Source organism: Schistocerca serialis, chromosome 2 (genome assembly GCF_023864345.2).
Source record: "Schistocerca serialis cubense isolate TAMUIC-IGC-003099 chromosome 2, iqSchSeri2.2, whole genome shotgun sequence".
Classification (NCBI taxonomy): domain Eukaryota; kingdom Metazoa; phylum Arthropoda; class Insecta; order Orthoptera; family Acrididae; genus Schistocerca; species Schistocerca serialis.
Window position 1 is genome coordinate 719,414,319 of NC_064639.1, and position 16,373 is coordinate 719,430,691.

Consider the following 16,373-nt stretch of genomic DNA (forward strand, 5'->3'; position numbering starts at 1 on the left):
GAAAACTACAAGACATGAAGAAAATAGACAAAGTGTACAGAGGATGTCCTCAGTATTTAACTCACATTATAGTTGCTTAACATGGGTAACATTTGTGAAGAGACAGACATCAATAAGGGCTGAAAAGCATGTGCATCTAGATAATTAAAGGCACTGCTGCTTCTAAGATGCTAGCCCACTTTGCGAATCTGTTCACTGGGTTGCCTATCTGCAGGCACCAACTAATTCAATATGACAATATGTAACAGATCGTATGTCTAAATTTTATGGTGCATTTGCATCCAAGTAATGAGCACTGCAACTATGCCAAATCACATTACTGTTCAAAACTTTGAGAGGTGATCTGTCTACTGATATATGTAATTTTTCTGCACGTCTTGCAGTTTCCAAAAATCGTCTGAAGCACCATAGATACTTATGAAGAACCCTATACATCATCTTTGAAGCATTCATACTAGCCAGGGTCCCAAGAATGAATAAATATAAATTTCACTCCTGTTTTAGTCGTCTCTGATTTACCTAGGCAGTTACAAGTGGAAATATTTCAATGAGTTTTAAACTAATTTTATCACACACACACACACACACACACACACACACACACACACACTAGGCAGTTACAAGTGGAAATATTTCAATGAGTTTTAAACTAATTTTATCACACACACACACACACACACACACACACACACACACACACACACACACATATTTGATTTGTGATGGTATGATGGAACACCATATCTGTATACCCGATGAAAAACAGCATTACAATAACATTTTAAGATGTTGAAATTTAACCCAGACCCCGCCACCCTCCAGACGGTCACAGCACCAAAATATTTATTTATTTATTATTTTACAAATCTGTCCAACAAAGTAGTAGTTTGTTTATGTGCTCAATCTCATGATCAAAACCATGATCACAATAGTACACAGTCACCAAGTATGTACTCGTTCGATGAGGGGGGAGAGGCCAGAGAGAGCCACAACTGAAATTTCTCTCTCTCTTCCCCCCCCCTCCTCATCCGTGGGGGCGGGGGGGGGGGGGGGGGGGGGGGGGGGGAGGGGGGGGGGGGGGCGCACGCGTGCGCGCGCACGCTCGTGCAGACACGCAAGTGCACTTGCATGATGTGGTGGTGGTGGCACACACAGTTTTTCAGGTAATTTCCATACTTACTTCGAATTTTCATGTCTAAATATATTATGCATTCAATTACACTGTACCTGGGGATAAAGAAAGCGCTGATTGCCTTGCTGCACAACATGTGCGCGCTCTCCTTGCCAATGCTGAAAATGCTGCAGCCTCTCTGAGTTCGGTCGCTGCCAAGTTGTGGTGCGTGTATTGTGATCTACATAGTATATACGACCTCGAGGATCTCTTCGGATTTCCCAACCTGGGGGTAAAGGCTGCGGACGCTCCCAAGAAGTGCTGCGTGTGTTGTGGTCAACGTAGTAACGCCGACCGTACACATCGTACCTCATTTCCCACCTGCAAAAAATTTAAATTCTGCACTAAGAATGCAAAACACTTATGAATCACATCATACACTAACACAAACACTAAAGTTCTCAGCAAAGAGAGTACAAAGCTTTAATATAGAACTGCCACTACGACAACATACTTTTCTTAACTGCATCATCTTTAAGGCTACATAAATTAAATTAGGCACTAGGTATCAGACAACTTCTTGTCTCGCGACTGTCAGCACATATACTCTAATGTGATCTTCCATCTCTTTTTAGTAATCTTCAGTTCTGCAGCTTGACTACACCCAACATTCTTTATAACCTTATGCTGCTGCTGTTTTTGTTGTTGAAGTGTTTTCAGGCCAAAGACTGGTTTTATGCAGCTCTCCATGTTAATTTTATTCTGTCCAAGCTTCTTCATCTCAGTGTAATTGTTGCAACCTACATACACTTGATGCTGCTCACTGTACTCAAGCCTTTATCTCCCTCTACAATTTCTACCCACCACACTTCCCTCCATTAGTAAACTGATGAGTCCTTCATACCCCACGATGCTTGATGTCAATCACTCCCTTCTTTCAGTCAAGTTGTGCAATTAATTAATTGTTTCCCAATATGGTTCAACACCACCTCATTATTTATACATTAACCCATCTATATGCAGGATCCTCCTGAAGCACCAAATTTCTAAACCCTCTATGCTCTTCTTGCCTGTACAGTTTATCGACAATGTCTCAGTCACTTACAATGCTACATTTCAGGTTAATACCTATAGAATACACTTATTAACACTTAATTCTATATTAAATGTTCTTTAACAGAAATGCTCTTCTTGCTGTAGCCATTCTGCACTTTAAATTGTCTCTATTTATGCCATCATTTGTTATTTTGCTGCCCAAATAGCAAAACTCGTCTACTCCCTTTAAGTTTTTTCATAATTTAATTCTATCAGTATCTCATGATTTAATTTGATTAATTCCATTACCATTGTTTTATTTTTTGTTGATTTCTGTCTTGTTACTGCTTTTCAAGATAGTATCTATTCAATTCAACTGCTCTTCCTTATCCTTAGCTGACTGACAGAATTATAATGTCACTGGCAAAAGCGTTGAGTTTTTATGTTTTCTCACTGAACTCTACTTCCCTTTAAAAATTTCTCCAAGGTTTCCACCACAGGTCGCTCAATGTACATATTCAATAACATTAGGAATAGGCTAGAATCCTGTCCCACAGTCTTCTCAGCTACTGTTCCCTTTCACGATCTTTGTGGCTTCTATTTGCAGTCTGGTTTCCATACAAGTTGCACGTGTATGTCTTGCATAAAACTATACACTAACCAGCCAGAACATTATGACTACTGACCTACTATCGATATAAACCCATTCAGGCGATAACACTATCACATGGTGAGGAATGACTGCTAGTTAGAGTCATGCAAAGTGCATGTTGCATCACTGAGCATGTTGTCAGTGTGTAAAATTGGGAAGATGTGCAATATATGTGAGTTCGACTGAGACAAGATTGTGATGGCCCGGAGGTTCAGCACAAGCATTTCAGAAACTGAACGATTTGTCAGATGGTTGAGGAGTGCTGTGGTAAGTGTCTTCAACAAGTGGCAAAACCAAGGTGAAACCACATCCAGAAATTGTGGGGCTGGGCGGCCAGCGCTCATTACAAATGTCACACATCACAGGCTGGTCAGACTGGTAAAACACAGCAGGAAGCAAACTGCGGCAGAATTAACATCAGAGACTTAAATGCTGGGGAGAGTACAAGTGTGTCTGAACACAAAGTGCACCAAACACTTCTAATGATGGGCCTCTGCAGCCAGCGACCCATGCATATGCCAATAATAACACCACAACATTGGCAACTACAACTGAAATGGGCATATGGCCATCAGCATTTGACATTGACACAGTGGAAGAGCATTGCATGGTCTGATAAATTCTGATACTTCCTTCATCATGCTGATGGGAGGGCTGAATCAGTTGTCTTCCAGATGAACAGCTCCTCGATACCTGTACTGTGAGGAGGCAAAAAGCTTGCAGCAGTTCCATTATGCTCTGGGGAACATTCACATGGGCAGCCACGGGTCCAGTGGAACTTGTGCAAGGCATCATGATGGCCAACATGTATCATACAGTGGTTGTGAACCACATGCATACCTTCATGATGATCATGTTTCCTGACAGCAGTGGCATTTTTTAACAAGATAATGTGCCATGCCACAAGGCCACGAGTGTGATACAGTTGTTCAAGGAACACAGTGGCAAGTTCCAATTGATGTGCTGGCCCCCCCCACATGCCAGATCTGAACCCGATCAAACACACATAGGATGTGATTGAACGTTGTGTCACAGCTCATTGCCCTGTGCCCGTAATTTACAGGCATTAAGTGACTTGTGTGGACAGATGTGGTGCCAACTTCCTTCAGCAAACTACAAGGGCTCATTGCTTCCATGCCACGACATGATGCCGCTGTTATCTGTGCAGAGGGTGGACATTCCAGTTATTAGACAGGTTGCCATACTGTTGTGGCTAATCAGTGTATGTGTAAATATGTATTTATGTATTATATATAAACTCCCTTATATACCTTAGTTATACTTTTTATATCTTTTATGTATGTATCTTGCTGCTGGCACCACAACTTGACATGTACATAGGTGTTATTTATTTACTGTCAATCTGTGTTAACAATAACTACACACAATTTTTACATTTTTGAACATATCGTGGCATTATATTTCTGTGAAGAAGATACTGACATGTGTTAAACCAATACTAAGTATGTTTCTGTAATACACTTTTTATACTTCACACAAATGTATAACCAAGGTCTAATGATTTATAATATGCCTAATTTTGTAGGCTTCTGAAGATGACTAATTTTTTAAAACTGGTAAAGCGAAATAAAAGTATTTGTGCAACTGAAGACTTAATTTTATTCTGATATATGCTGCTCAATGTAAAGATGACTGAAATTTTATTCTGATATATGCTGCTCAATGTAAAGATGACTGAAATTTTATTCTGATATATGCTGCTCAATGTAAAGATGACTGACTGAGTTGCAGACAGGCACAAAAAAATACTGTTACACATTAAAGCTTTAAGCCAAAGACTTCTTCAGCAAAGTAAACACACACACTTTCAGACAAGCAAGAAAGCAAGCATACCTCATGCCACCGTGTGTGTGTGTGTGTGTGTGTGTGTGTGTGTGTGTGTGTGTGTGTGTGTGTTTCTTTTGCAGAAGAAGGCTTTGGCTGAAAGCTTTAATATGTAACAGTCTTTTCGTTGTGCCTGTCTGCTCAAAGAGTCACCTATATAGTGAGAAGCAATCTATCCTTTTCCTCATATTCCAACCTGGAGCTGCCATTGTTTGAATTTTATACTGACATTATACTTAACCTATTGCTCCTTGTACTTGATCCTGCTACCTACAGAATTTCAAAGAGTGTATTCCAATGAACATTGTCACAAGCTTTCACACTAAATCTTTAAATGGCTTAAAAATAGACTTTTGCCTTTCTTCAGTTCATCTTCTCACGGAAGTTGTAATGTCAATATTACCTCTTGAGTTCAAATATTCCTCTGAACCCCAAACTCACCTACCTGGAGGTCTGCTTCTACCATTTTCTCCACTCTTCTGTAAATAATTTGTGTTAGCATATTGCAACTATGACTTATTAAACTAATAGCTGGTAATATTCAATCCTGCTGGCTTCTATGTTCTGTGGAATTTAAATTATTACATATTGGAATAGTTTTCTATGGCTGGCTCTCCCATGATCTCAATAATTCTAAGGTAATGTTGTCTGCTCCAGAGACCCTGGTTCTTTCAGTGCCCAGTCAAATTATTCTCACATCTCATCTTCAACTACTTCCTCTTCTCTTTCCATAACATTGTCCTCAAGTTTTTTTCCTTGTATAAACCTACACATTCCTCCCACTTTACAGGTTTCCCTTCTTTACTTCATTCCAGTTTGCCATTGGAGATCTCAACATTCATACAGGTACTTCTCTTTCCTCCAAATGTTTATCTAATTTTCCTGTGAGTGGTATCTATCTTTTCCGAATGTACACAGGCTTTTATATCCTTGCATCTGTCCTCTAACCATTTCTGCATAGCTACTTTGCACCCTCCATCAAACACTTTTTTTTTTAGATTTCTGTATTCACTTTTATCTGCTTCATTTGTTCATTACACTGTCTTTGTCCTAAGGCCTTTGACACATTTCGCTGTTAGCAGATGTTTTTGTGTGTAGTTTGTTTTTTTGTAAATGGCGCATATTCTTTGCAACTAAAATTTTCTCTCGTTTATGTTTTCTTGCTGCAGTATTACTCTAAAATTCCTGGATGAAAAATTCCCTGGTTTTTCCAGGATTTCTTGGTTGTCCTGGGGCTATACATCCTGAGCAAGGCAGTTTGCATTGCCACAAGTCGTAACACACGCTATACAATCTTTAGTTCTTAAGATCCATAACTTTTATTGCATGTTTCTTTATGTTTACAATTTTGTCTAGTTTCGTCCATAACTAATGGACTATTAAAGATACATAAATTCTGAGTAGCACAATGAAAAAGAGCAGTAAAATTGCATTAAGGAAGTGATGCCAAATTAAATATTGTAACAGTATTTACTGACACGAAGAGAAAAAATTCTATTTCAGTACTGCAACAAAGTTTGCAATTTTTCAACTTTAATTACTGGGCAAATTACTATATGTATAACGTAAGATATCACTTTAGCGCACAACTGATGACGCAGTCCAATCGTTAAGAAGTACTTTGTATCAAAAGATGTATGTGAGGCTGACGAAACTACGAACCTCATTAAGTGGCGCATACAGGAATTTTGCCGAGGGGGAGGACCGAGGCTACATAAGGGCAACGGTCATCATGATGTGGACAGAGTTCAGTATGACCTAGTTGGAGCATGATCTGTGTTGGTCACAGAATGTTCTGTGTGATCTAGTTGGAATAACATCTACGTCAGGGTAAGCGGCGATTCCAGCCGCACGTGCTTTAGGAAGATAAAAGTTTCACAGGTAGTCCAGCAGCTGGACTTAGAAAACTCAGAGCCTAGTTAGGTGTCTGATTATTTTCTGACAGGTGCATTTTCGACTATTTCTCACCACTAAAGTTGGATTTTGTCTCAGTTTTACCCGAGATGGAACCTGATGATTTTTACTACACATCAGCACTTGGAATTTTAGTGTTATGTGTCTGTTTGACCTAATTATGTGTGAGTTAGTCTGCAGTTTATTCTCCTTTAATGATCTGCAGTGAATATAGTTAATGTCTTTCCGCAGCTTCCAGTTTATTAAATTTGATATAGAGAGTTCACCTGCCACTGTGATCGGGGCTCCAATCGCCTTTTAACACTTACTGAAATAGTTAGTTTCACCAGTCTTTGAATGTATGTGAACATTTTAAAGACAATGCACTTTTTTAGTGAAAACTGAGATATTGTAATTGCAGGGTATCATTTCATGTAATCTGCATCTAGATAAGCTTAGTGATTAATTGTCTTAAGGGTTGATAGCATCAGGAGCAATTTTATTTCATTATTACTAACGTGCATAGGAAAGGGAAGCTGAATTTATCATCCCTAGTGAAGACAACAAGAGCCATCATATTTAAGGTCCACAATTTTTCCCCGTATTCCTTTCCCCTGTTTTTCAGCCAATCATTGACTCTTGCTCCCCTTGAATCTCTTAGTGACCTCTGGTTCTTTAAACTTATCAGTTCATACCTAATAAATTATGGACAGTGGCCGCATCTGTTCTTGGAAGTGTTAGGTCATTTAACATCCATTATACATACATTAATCTTTGTCTGTCTCTACAATTTTCCTCTCTTTACTGATCTGTTTAACATTAGTTATACCCGAATGTACCCCTAACCTGTCCTATCTTCTCTCAAGTGTCTCCCATTTGGCTACTTTTCTCAAACATTCTTTTCATTTCATACTTTAGCTGTACACTTCATTTTAATACCATTTTGTAGCATCACATTCGAAATGATTCCAGTTTCTTCATTTCCAGCAGTTTTCCACAGTCCACTTTTGATGTCTGTTGAAGTCTACTTTCAAAACCATCTCCTTCAATTCTACATCAATATTTTAAATCAGTCAAGTTATTCTGAAACAGTCTTTGACCATGTGAATCTGATCCTGCTGCCACATATAACTTTGACATTGTTGAGTAATTTTCTTCAGTTAACAAAAATTTAATTGGTACTTCTATAACTTCTGCAATTTTGATATTTAACAAATCTCTACTCCTCTTTCCTCTATCCTTCATCACTTTCATATATGTTTTCTCCTTAAACCAAATCTATGCTACGTAGTCTGCCTCTTCTAATCACCTCTCTTCCTTCTTCCTTTTTTTCTGGCAATATTATGAAAAGGATAGTTGCTGCTCACTATTTAGCAGAGATGCTGAGTCACAGATAGGCACAACAAAAAGAGTGTCAGAAAGTAAGCTTTCAGCCAACAAAGAGCTTCATCAGAACACACACACACACACACACACACACACACACACACACACACACACACACACGACCACATTCTCTGGTTGCTGAGACCAGCCCTTAGCAGCCAGAGACTGTGGTCGTGTGTGTGTGTGTGTGTGTGTGTGTGTGTGTGTGTGTGTGTGTGTGTGTGTGTGTGTGTGAGGGGATTCCCCCCCCATCTGTGACTCAGCATCTCTGTTATATGGTGAGTAGCAATTATCCTTTCCATAATATTGTCATATTCCATACCGGATTTTCCATTGTTCAACTTATTTTTGGTAACATTTTTCTTTTCAGTAGGTAAACTGATCATCTAATACCACTTTCACAGCAATGTGCAAGCTTGAGATACCAGCTTGATCATCTGATAGTTCAGATAGTTATCTACTAGTGGAATTCAGTTGGAAGTCTCCCGTATCGTAAATTTCAGATAAATCATTAAAAAAATTACCTGATACTACAACCTCCAAATAACTTTAGTAAGTCACCTTTCTGGAGGAGGGACGGGAACGGTTGGAGAGTGTCAGTATTCTTACAAGGTGGATACAGCTTTTGCTGTGCCAATCTCTTCATCTCGGAGTAGCACTTATTAGTGTTTGGTCAAACTCTAAACACATTACCCAACCATCTACTTTCTCCAATTCATTCTACAATGATAATTTTTTTATATCTCTGGCTCAAAACTGAAGTTGTTGGTAATGATGACTGTTAGTGCAGAGTGTACGCAGTTCTGTGGAGGCAACTGAGAGGCCTTGTGAGGGGCCTGGGATTAGCATTTCCGTGCAGCTCAGTCTGGATGGGAGAAGTACAGTCACAAGGAACAGTTCTGTACATCAAGGTGTCCAAAAGCTGATAAGCACCTCTTTCACGTACTTCTAATGGTCAAGTACCATAGTAATGAACTGTGAAAGTAACTGAAGAAGCTCATTTGTTGTTACACTAGCCAACTTCATTTTTAGCCACAAATATTTCATGAGCCTCTGGACTTCATACAGATTCATAGCCAATATCTTTATGGTCTGTTTAACTCCTGTTCCTAACTTAAATTGATCTGGTTCTTTTCCAATGTCAAAGCCATCTTCCTGGACATTGATCATCTCACTGATATTCATATCCATACCTCAATCATATCTAACCAACCAATAAGCAATAATATTCCCACTTCGATAGCTGCTGCCATTCCACATCAAACACTTCCTATACTGTAGCCTAGGCATCTAGGGTAAATCACTATGCAACTTTCGCTGACCATGGTTCCTACCCCTGTCATAGTTCTACCTGTAAAACCTGTCCTATACCACCACATATTACCACTACCTCCAACCTCACTACTGGTAAATAATACAACAGCTTTTCGTATAGGAAGGAAGATTAGAGTTTAGTATCCCAACGAGAGTATGGTCATTAGTGACAGAACACAAGCTCAGATTATGAAAGGATGGGGAAGGAAATCGGCCATGCTCTTTTTAAAGACATCATCCTGGCATCTGTCTGGAGAAATTTAGGGATGGGACCATACTGGAATTTGCTTGGAGCAATCTAGGGAAATCATGGAAAACCTAAATCTGAATGGTCAGTAAGGGAGTTGAACAGCTGGCCTCTAGATTTTCATTGTTTTGGGGGAAGAGACCAAACTGCGAGGTCATCGGTCTCATCGGTTTTAGGGACGGATGGGGAAGGAAGTCGGCCATGCCCTTTCAAAGGAACAATCCCGGCATTTGCCTGGAGTGATTTAGGGAAAGGATGGAAAACCTAAATGAGGATGGCCGGACGCGGGATTGAACCGTCGTCCTCCCGAATGCGAGTCCAGTGTGCTAACCACTGCGCCACCTCGCTCAGTGCTGGCCTCTAGAGGAAAACATGAATGGACACAGAACTGCCTATCATGGGAATACTCAATAACCGTTTGCCATGAACGTCTATAGCAGGCTGTTCCAGCACATGTGTCCACCCAGGAGAAAGCACGTAGACATGGGCACAGGTGGGCAGGGATGAGCAAATAGATGATGTACCAGCAGCCTAGGAGGCAGGGTGTAGTGTATGCTTGTGCAGAATGCATGCAACAGAGATGTAAGGTGGGTAGTCTACATTATCTGCACCTGCCCACAAATGGAATATGGGCAGCATTGAAACAGCTTGCTCTACAGCATGACTCAAGAGGCTCAAATCTTTGTTATATCACACAGACTATCTGAATCCTCTCACTTGGCAAGAGATTCCACGAACAATTAACTCATTCAATTATCTTTTATTATTTGATTCAAAATAATGCATCCAGGCCTCGTGTTGTGTGATAATTTGACCACGAAAAGCACCTTCTTCATGTGTATATCAGTTCTAGTGTTCATAATAGGTGCACAAAATTAAGATAACTATGTAGCCCCATACCAAAAATGCACTTGCATTGAGCCATGTAAGTTATAGAGGACATTGTATGCAAATTCATGATTCAAATTAAATTACACAGAAATTTCACTAAATGTGCCTGTTGACATAGATTCTATAAAAACATGCCTGTTGACACAGATTTGAAATTTGATCTTCCGTTTGTTGTCAGACTTTGTATGCATAGCCATCTTCCACTCCAATGTCTGTTTTCAATCTTTTTTATCCACTCATACATTCTGTCTTTACTTAAACAGGAGAAGCCAGTAAGAACAGAAGCTTACTGCGACATGACATCAAAATGACGTGTCACTTGATGGGAATCTCAACAGCGATAGCAGTTGACAAATGAAAAACTTTACAGATGTACTGTTGGATTGCATCATATTCTGTTGCTTTCATATTACAACTTGCATGTTAAGACAGTATGCTGTTTCAAGGCAACAGTACATAGAAGCTTCATCACAAACATGTCACTTTTGGTACAATTTGTAATAATTAAATGCCAGTTAATGACATATCGGTGGTAAAAGCCTTCAGGAAATCCTAACTTGAAAGAGACAGTTGTTGAAGTGCGGAGTCACAGAGGAGAAAGAAGTAAGTTTTCATATTTTTTTATCTTAACATTTGTAAAAAATTCTGGGATTGTCTTACTAATGCAACAGAGGTATATTCTGCAATATTCTACATTATTTACATGAAAGAGTGGTCTCTCTTAAGAGTGAGTTTTATTCAATTTTGTTGAGTTTGGTCTACTTAAAAAATGACATTAACTTGCTGTGATTTTAACGAGCAGTAGTTAAATTTGTATTCTTGCTTGTCACAAATATTTGCCCATTTTTCTTTATTAAATATAACATGAGTTATAAGAGTCTGGTTACACAGAAATTTAAGAGCACAGCTTAAGTTGCTGTGAGTGAAACAAGCACTAATGACAATTACATTCTTGACTGTGTAAAAATTTAGCTGCTTGTGATTTCTGAGGGTCCACTCGCACACAAGCTAAGCTACTGTGACTCATGCCTTTGTGGCTGCATCAAGTGACAAGTCATTTTGACATCACATCACGGTAAGATGTCAGTGACACTAGCTTCTCCCTTACTTAACCTACTGGCTCCACTGCCTCTGACCACAAAATATACACCAATACTCACTGCATGCACCACTAATCAATCCACAGTGACTTCTTGTTCATTTCACATCTGTACAATATATACTGCTGGCTTTCAATTGCATTCTTTTGCACTGCAGAATTTCCTTCTTTTATTGATAACCTGAAGATTTGGTTGAGTCATGCATAGCCCTTTTTTTATCTGCCTTTGCTGTAACATCTGGTGACCTCCCCAGCAATAATTACTTGTTTTGTTATTAAACTGAATTCTTTTTTGTACTGTGCTTGTTACATTTATTTTGTCCTATGGTTGGTGACTCAGAGCATTTCCCTTTTGTCTTGTTCAGTTTTAACCAGTCAATATCCATATTATTTAATCAATTTTTGGGCATGCAGCTGAATCAGCAACAATTCTTCATCCAAAATTTCAGATGAAAACTTTATACTCACAGTGTAGTGTTACAATAACTCAACATTTCACTGAATATTAAATTCACAAGAAAAAAAAATGAAAAGTACAGTATCTCATTTCTTTATCCTCTCCATGTTCTTCATTCCTTTGAAACTGAGATGACTGTCCATTATACTACATCTATTCATACTTCCCAGTCCAGCATTTGATTCTTAAATTCTTAGTTGTAATTTAATTCAGTTACTATTTTCCAGTCCATGACACATATAGCTTCGCTGTTGTGATTTTAGAAGAGGCTGTTTAAGAGAAGTTACCGTCAGAGACGTTCCATTTCTAAAGGAGGACTTTGTCTGAGACCTTTAATATTTCTAGTATTATTTTGATTGTACCCGTCTGCAACTCAACACCTTATCTATGTGGTGAGTAGCATCCTAGTCTTTCCATGATGTTAAATACAACAAATACACCTATCTCCCCTTATTTCTTCCTTTCAGCCCACATTCTTCAATAATTCTGCTATCTTCCTTCCCCTTAATGTAGCATTCCATCAGTGAAGACTGATTTTCATATCCACATCTATACTTTTATTAATTCCTCAACATTCTCATATATTCTTTCCACCTTTTCATCACCAGCCTGTGGTAGGGCACATAACACTGCGCAGTGGTGACTAGTATTGATTTTATGTCAGTCATGAGGTAATGCATTTGTATCTACAAGAAGAAGAGTAATTCCATCACTGTCTGTCTTACAGTAACTCACTACAGCATCTATCTTTTATTGGCGATGACACAAAAACCTGTTACATTACCTACTTACAATGGTGCCGCTAACCTACAGTTGCCTGAAAAGTTTTTCTCCTCTTATCATTTTGTACAAACACCACTTTCTAAGTCAATCTTCAGCATAACCATCTTGCACAACATTACAAATTCAAATTGGAAACTATACTAGAAACAGAATATTGACTGCAGGTAAATCAGATACTACTGACCCTGCAGGTAATGGCTCTTCAACTCCTACAGCTTGACCCCTCTGTGTGGGTGCTTCAATGCCACCATTTGCTGGCTGTCCAAGTGGTACACCAACTGGATTAGGACTAGGCATGCCATTAACTGCTGACACACCATTCATGGTGGGGAGTGCTGGTACAGCTGACAGTGCAGGTGGTCCCGAAACAGATGCACCGCCAGATGGTACTTGCACTGATGTTCCATTTATTGTGGCTGCTGATGGAGGGCTTGATGGAGTAATTGAATTGGAACCTGTGTAATTGCAGAATACATTTTATCAGAAAACAAGAAAACACATAAACAGCATAAACCAAAAATAACATACAATGAATATCAAACTGGATAAGCTGAGAAGAAACTACAATAATTTAGAATGGAATCAGTTATTGACACTAGCATATTATTAAACAGCTTACTGATTATTACGACATAGGAGGAAATAATCAGTGACCCTCTACAGGGTACCAATCTTTACACTAAACATATTTTAAATGAATTGCAAGCTGAAAATTATTATTTACAATTGTTTCATGTAGAACATTAGTTATAGCTTGCTTTGTGTTTGGCCCCCTGAAAAGGATGACAAAAACATGGAAATGTCAATCAATCAATTGTGACATGAATCACCTTAATCCACATCGAAAGCAACTAAGTATTACACTGAAGTCTAAAGTCTAAGACCCACAAAAGGCAGTACGTGGCCATACACATTATTGTCTTATTCATGTACCTGTAGGGAAAATGCTACTCTAGCTACTTGGAAATTCTCAGTGCTTTATAGTGTGAGGAAAGCTGTTTAAGTATTAGCTTCTTTCAGTGAGTCACAAAATTGACCTGTTTCATATGCATATTTCAAAAGAGCAACAATTACTTTAGAGCTAACGATCTGCTTCAACATGAAGTTGTGGTTACTGTGATGATGTGCCAGAACCTGGAAACAATGCTGGATATATTTGTTTTCTATGTTGAGAACGAGTGGTTGTAAAGTTCTTTGTACGGAGAACTTGAAATTATCATTGGGAATGCAAAACTCCATCTAATGAAATAGCAGGTTCCACCTCTCCTGTACACTTTATGATATGAATGCCTATATGTATGACACAATACAGCTAACCACACAAAAATAATTATTCCATTCAGTATGGGTTGAGATTAACGGAAGCATTTCTTTTGGGTTATTGTAATGCATAATACATATGCATAACACATACAATTAGACGTTCATCATCTCATTGATTATTTTGAAACAATAAAAGCAATGAGAAACATTAACTTGAAAATAACTATTTGTTTAACACTGTATCTTTCTATCATGCAATCTATTACATTTGTAAAATAAGCAACAAATAAATCTGTTAAATTTTAAGATTATTATTTAAGATTATTTAAATTGAGATTTACTATTCCCAATTTAGGTATTTAAATAATAAATAACACCCAGTTGAAACATTAAAATAGCAGATTCCAAAAATGTATTATTCCTTTGTTATAATTGATACTGTAATTTGAAAATTATTGTACATGGAAAAAGTGTAGATTTGTAGAACTTTCTGGTGCGCACAACGAGGTGTCAACTACAGCTTCATAAGGATTTGCTTTCCAGATGTTTCAGCAGTGAGGTTGCATTCAGTTGTTATTCAGACACTCTCTTGTTAAAAGTGAGCTTGGTAAGAAAATGTTTCCTTTTGTGTGTACTTCACTATATCATGTTAAAAGAAATATTTTGGAAGAAAATAAATATCAAGAAACCAAATGGCATACAGTGTTGCAATCAGCACAATAATAAATCCACCACTACAGACAATGTAGCCAGAGATTATCCGCAAGCCATCTACAACACAATGAAGGAAGATAAATATATTTAATTAGTAATCTCTTCCCAGGGGGAAATATATAGTGTAATACTGGTATGTAGATACACCAAGCATGCACTCGCAATGATTAGTGTTCAATGTTTTGGTTAATACTGCTTGGTCACATGAATCCAGGGCACGGTAACACAGTCCCAGTTGCAGGTTCTCTTTCTAATGGCTTCCAGGGGGTGGGGGATTTCAATATTTCATATAATTATATACTGAATTTAAAAATTTAAAATGCTATCATTATCTACTCATTAAGAGTATAATCTTACATCACAGGTTTAGCACATTTTGCAGATAATATTCACATATACCAGCGAATGCACCTGCACTATTATATCATTGTATGACAAACAGTTCAGGAGACATGACATCATATAGACATTAAGATGCTTGAAAAACTAGCTTTTGCTTAAACTTAGTCCAGATTACTCAGACTATATTCATTCAGTGTTTTATCACTAGGGCACATGATGACTTCCAACAAACTTTAGACATAACTTCAAATTTTTTTCTCACTTACATGCTTAATGTCAAATATTTAACACATTTCATTCAATTGTAAACAAATAAGAAGTTAAAAGCTGTTTTATACCTGGGAGTTTGATTCTTTAATGAAACAGGCATTTACTAGTAGTTACAAAATGAACTCCCAACCACTCCTCTCAGGGAGTGTTTGCTATATTTGATGGCAGGATACTGGTTGGTGGCAGCAGTGATTTCATGTGGTGTGCCATGGTAATGTCTCTCTTGCTACTCCGGGGTATCTTCTTTCCTCAACACAACTTTAATAGGATACCTTGCATCACATTCCAAATGTCTCTGAGGGTATGCTAAACAACTGAAGATTTAGAGTAGAAATGATCAGTCAATGCAAGAGGCTGACAAAAAGTGAGGGTTTCTGATAAGTGTGATCCCTCTGGTTCTTTCCAATGCTACCATACGAGGCGTTTAGCAAGTCAATGGTTAGTCAACGGAAATAGAGGACACAGTCACTGTATCAAAGAAAAGCTGGACAGTAGTTGCAGAGTTACTGGTTAGTTTGCTCAAAAAGAAATATTTCTAGCACTACCGTAGGGAATGGCGATAAAATGGAGGATGCAGTCATCTAATGAAAGACTGGTGACATAAAAAAAGACTAGTGACAGACTTTCACACTACGTACTACAGTGGAATTTTGTATTATAGTAACATGTTTGTACCACATGCTTGAATTTTTAAAAATGAGGGCACAACACTTTTTTTTGAGCAGAAATTATGATTATTTATGAGTTATTTTGATTTTGATCGTACGAAAGTTGTTCTTTAATACAACTGCTCAGAGCCTTTACTGTTTCCTCTTTGTTACAGAAAAAAACTTTGACTTTCATATTTCTTAATTTATATTACTCTTTGTTTACATTCAACTGCAACATAAGCAGTTCCATTCTCAAGATTACATGTTCTACTTAGATCTTACTAGAGACCAACAAAAATAATCATTTATAGATAATATAATGTAAAAAGACAGATTAAAAAAAAAATCTATTCACCAAGCGGTAGCAGGGGAACGAACACACACACACACACACACACACACACACACACACAAAAAGGGG

At 38.1% G+C, this 16,373-nt stretch overlaps 1 protein-coding gene across 2 annotated transcripts in view; it reads right to left on the reverse strand.

Moving 5' to 3' along the window:
• Positions 1–16,373, reverse strand: part of LOC126457905 (E3 ubiquitin-protein ligase Su(dx)) — a 129,509-nt gene that overhangs the window by 49,839 nt on the left and 63,297 nt on the right. For both annotated transcript variants that reach the window (XM_050094581.1, XM_050094582.1), the window contains exons 6-7: positions 12,898–13,168; positions 1,228–1,492 (exon numbers count right to left, since the gene is read on the reverse strand). In XM_050094581.1, coding sequence (XP_049950538.1) covers positions 1,228–1,492; positions 12,898–13,168 — 536 coding nt within the window. The remainder of the gene's footprint in view (positions 1–1,227; positions 1,493–12,897; positions 13,169–16,373) is intronic.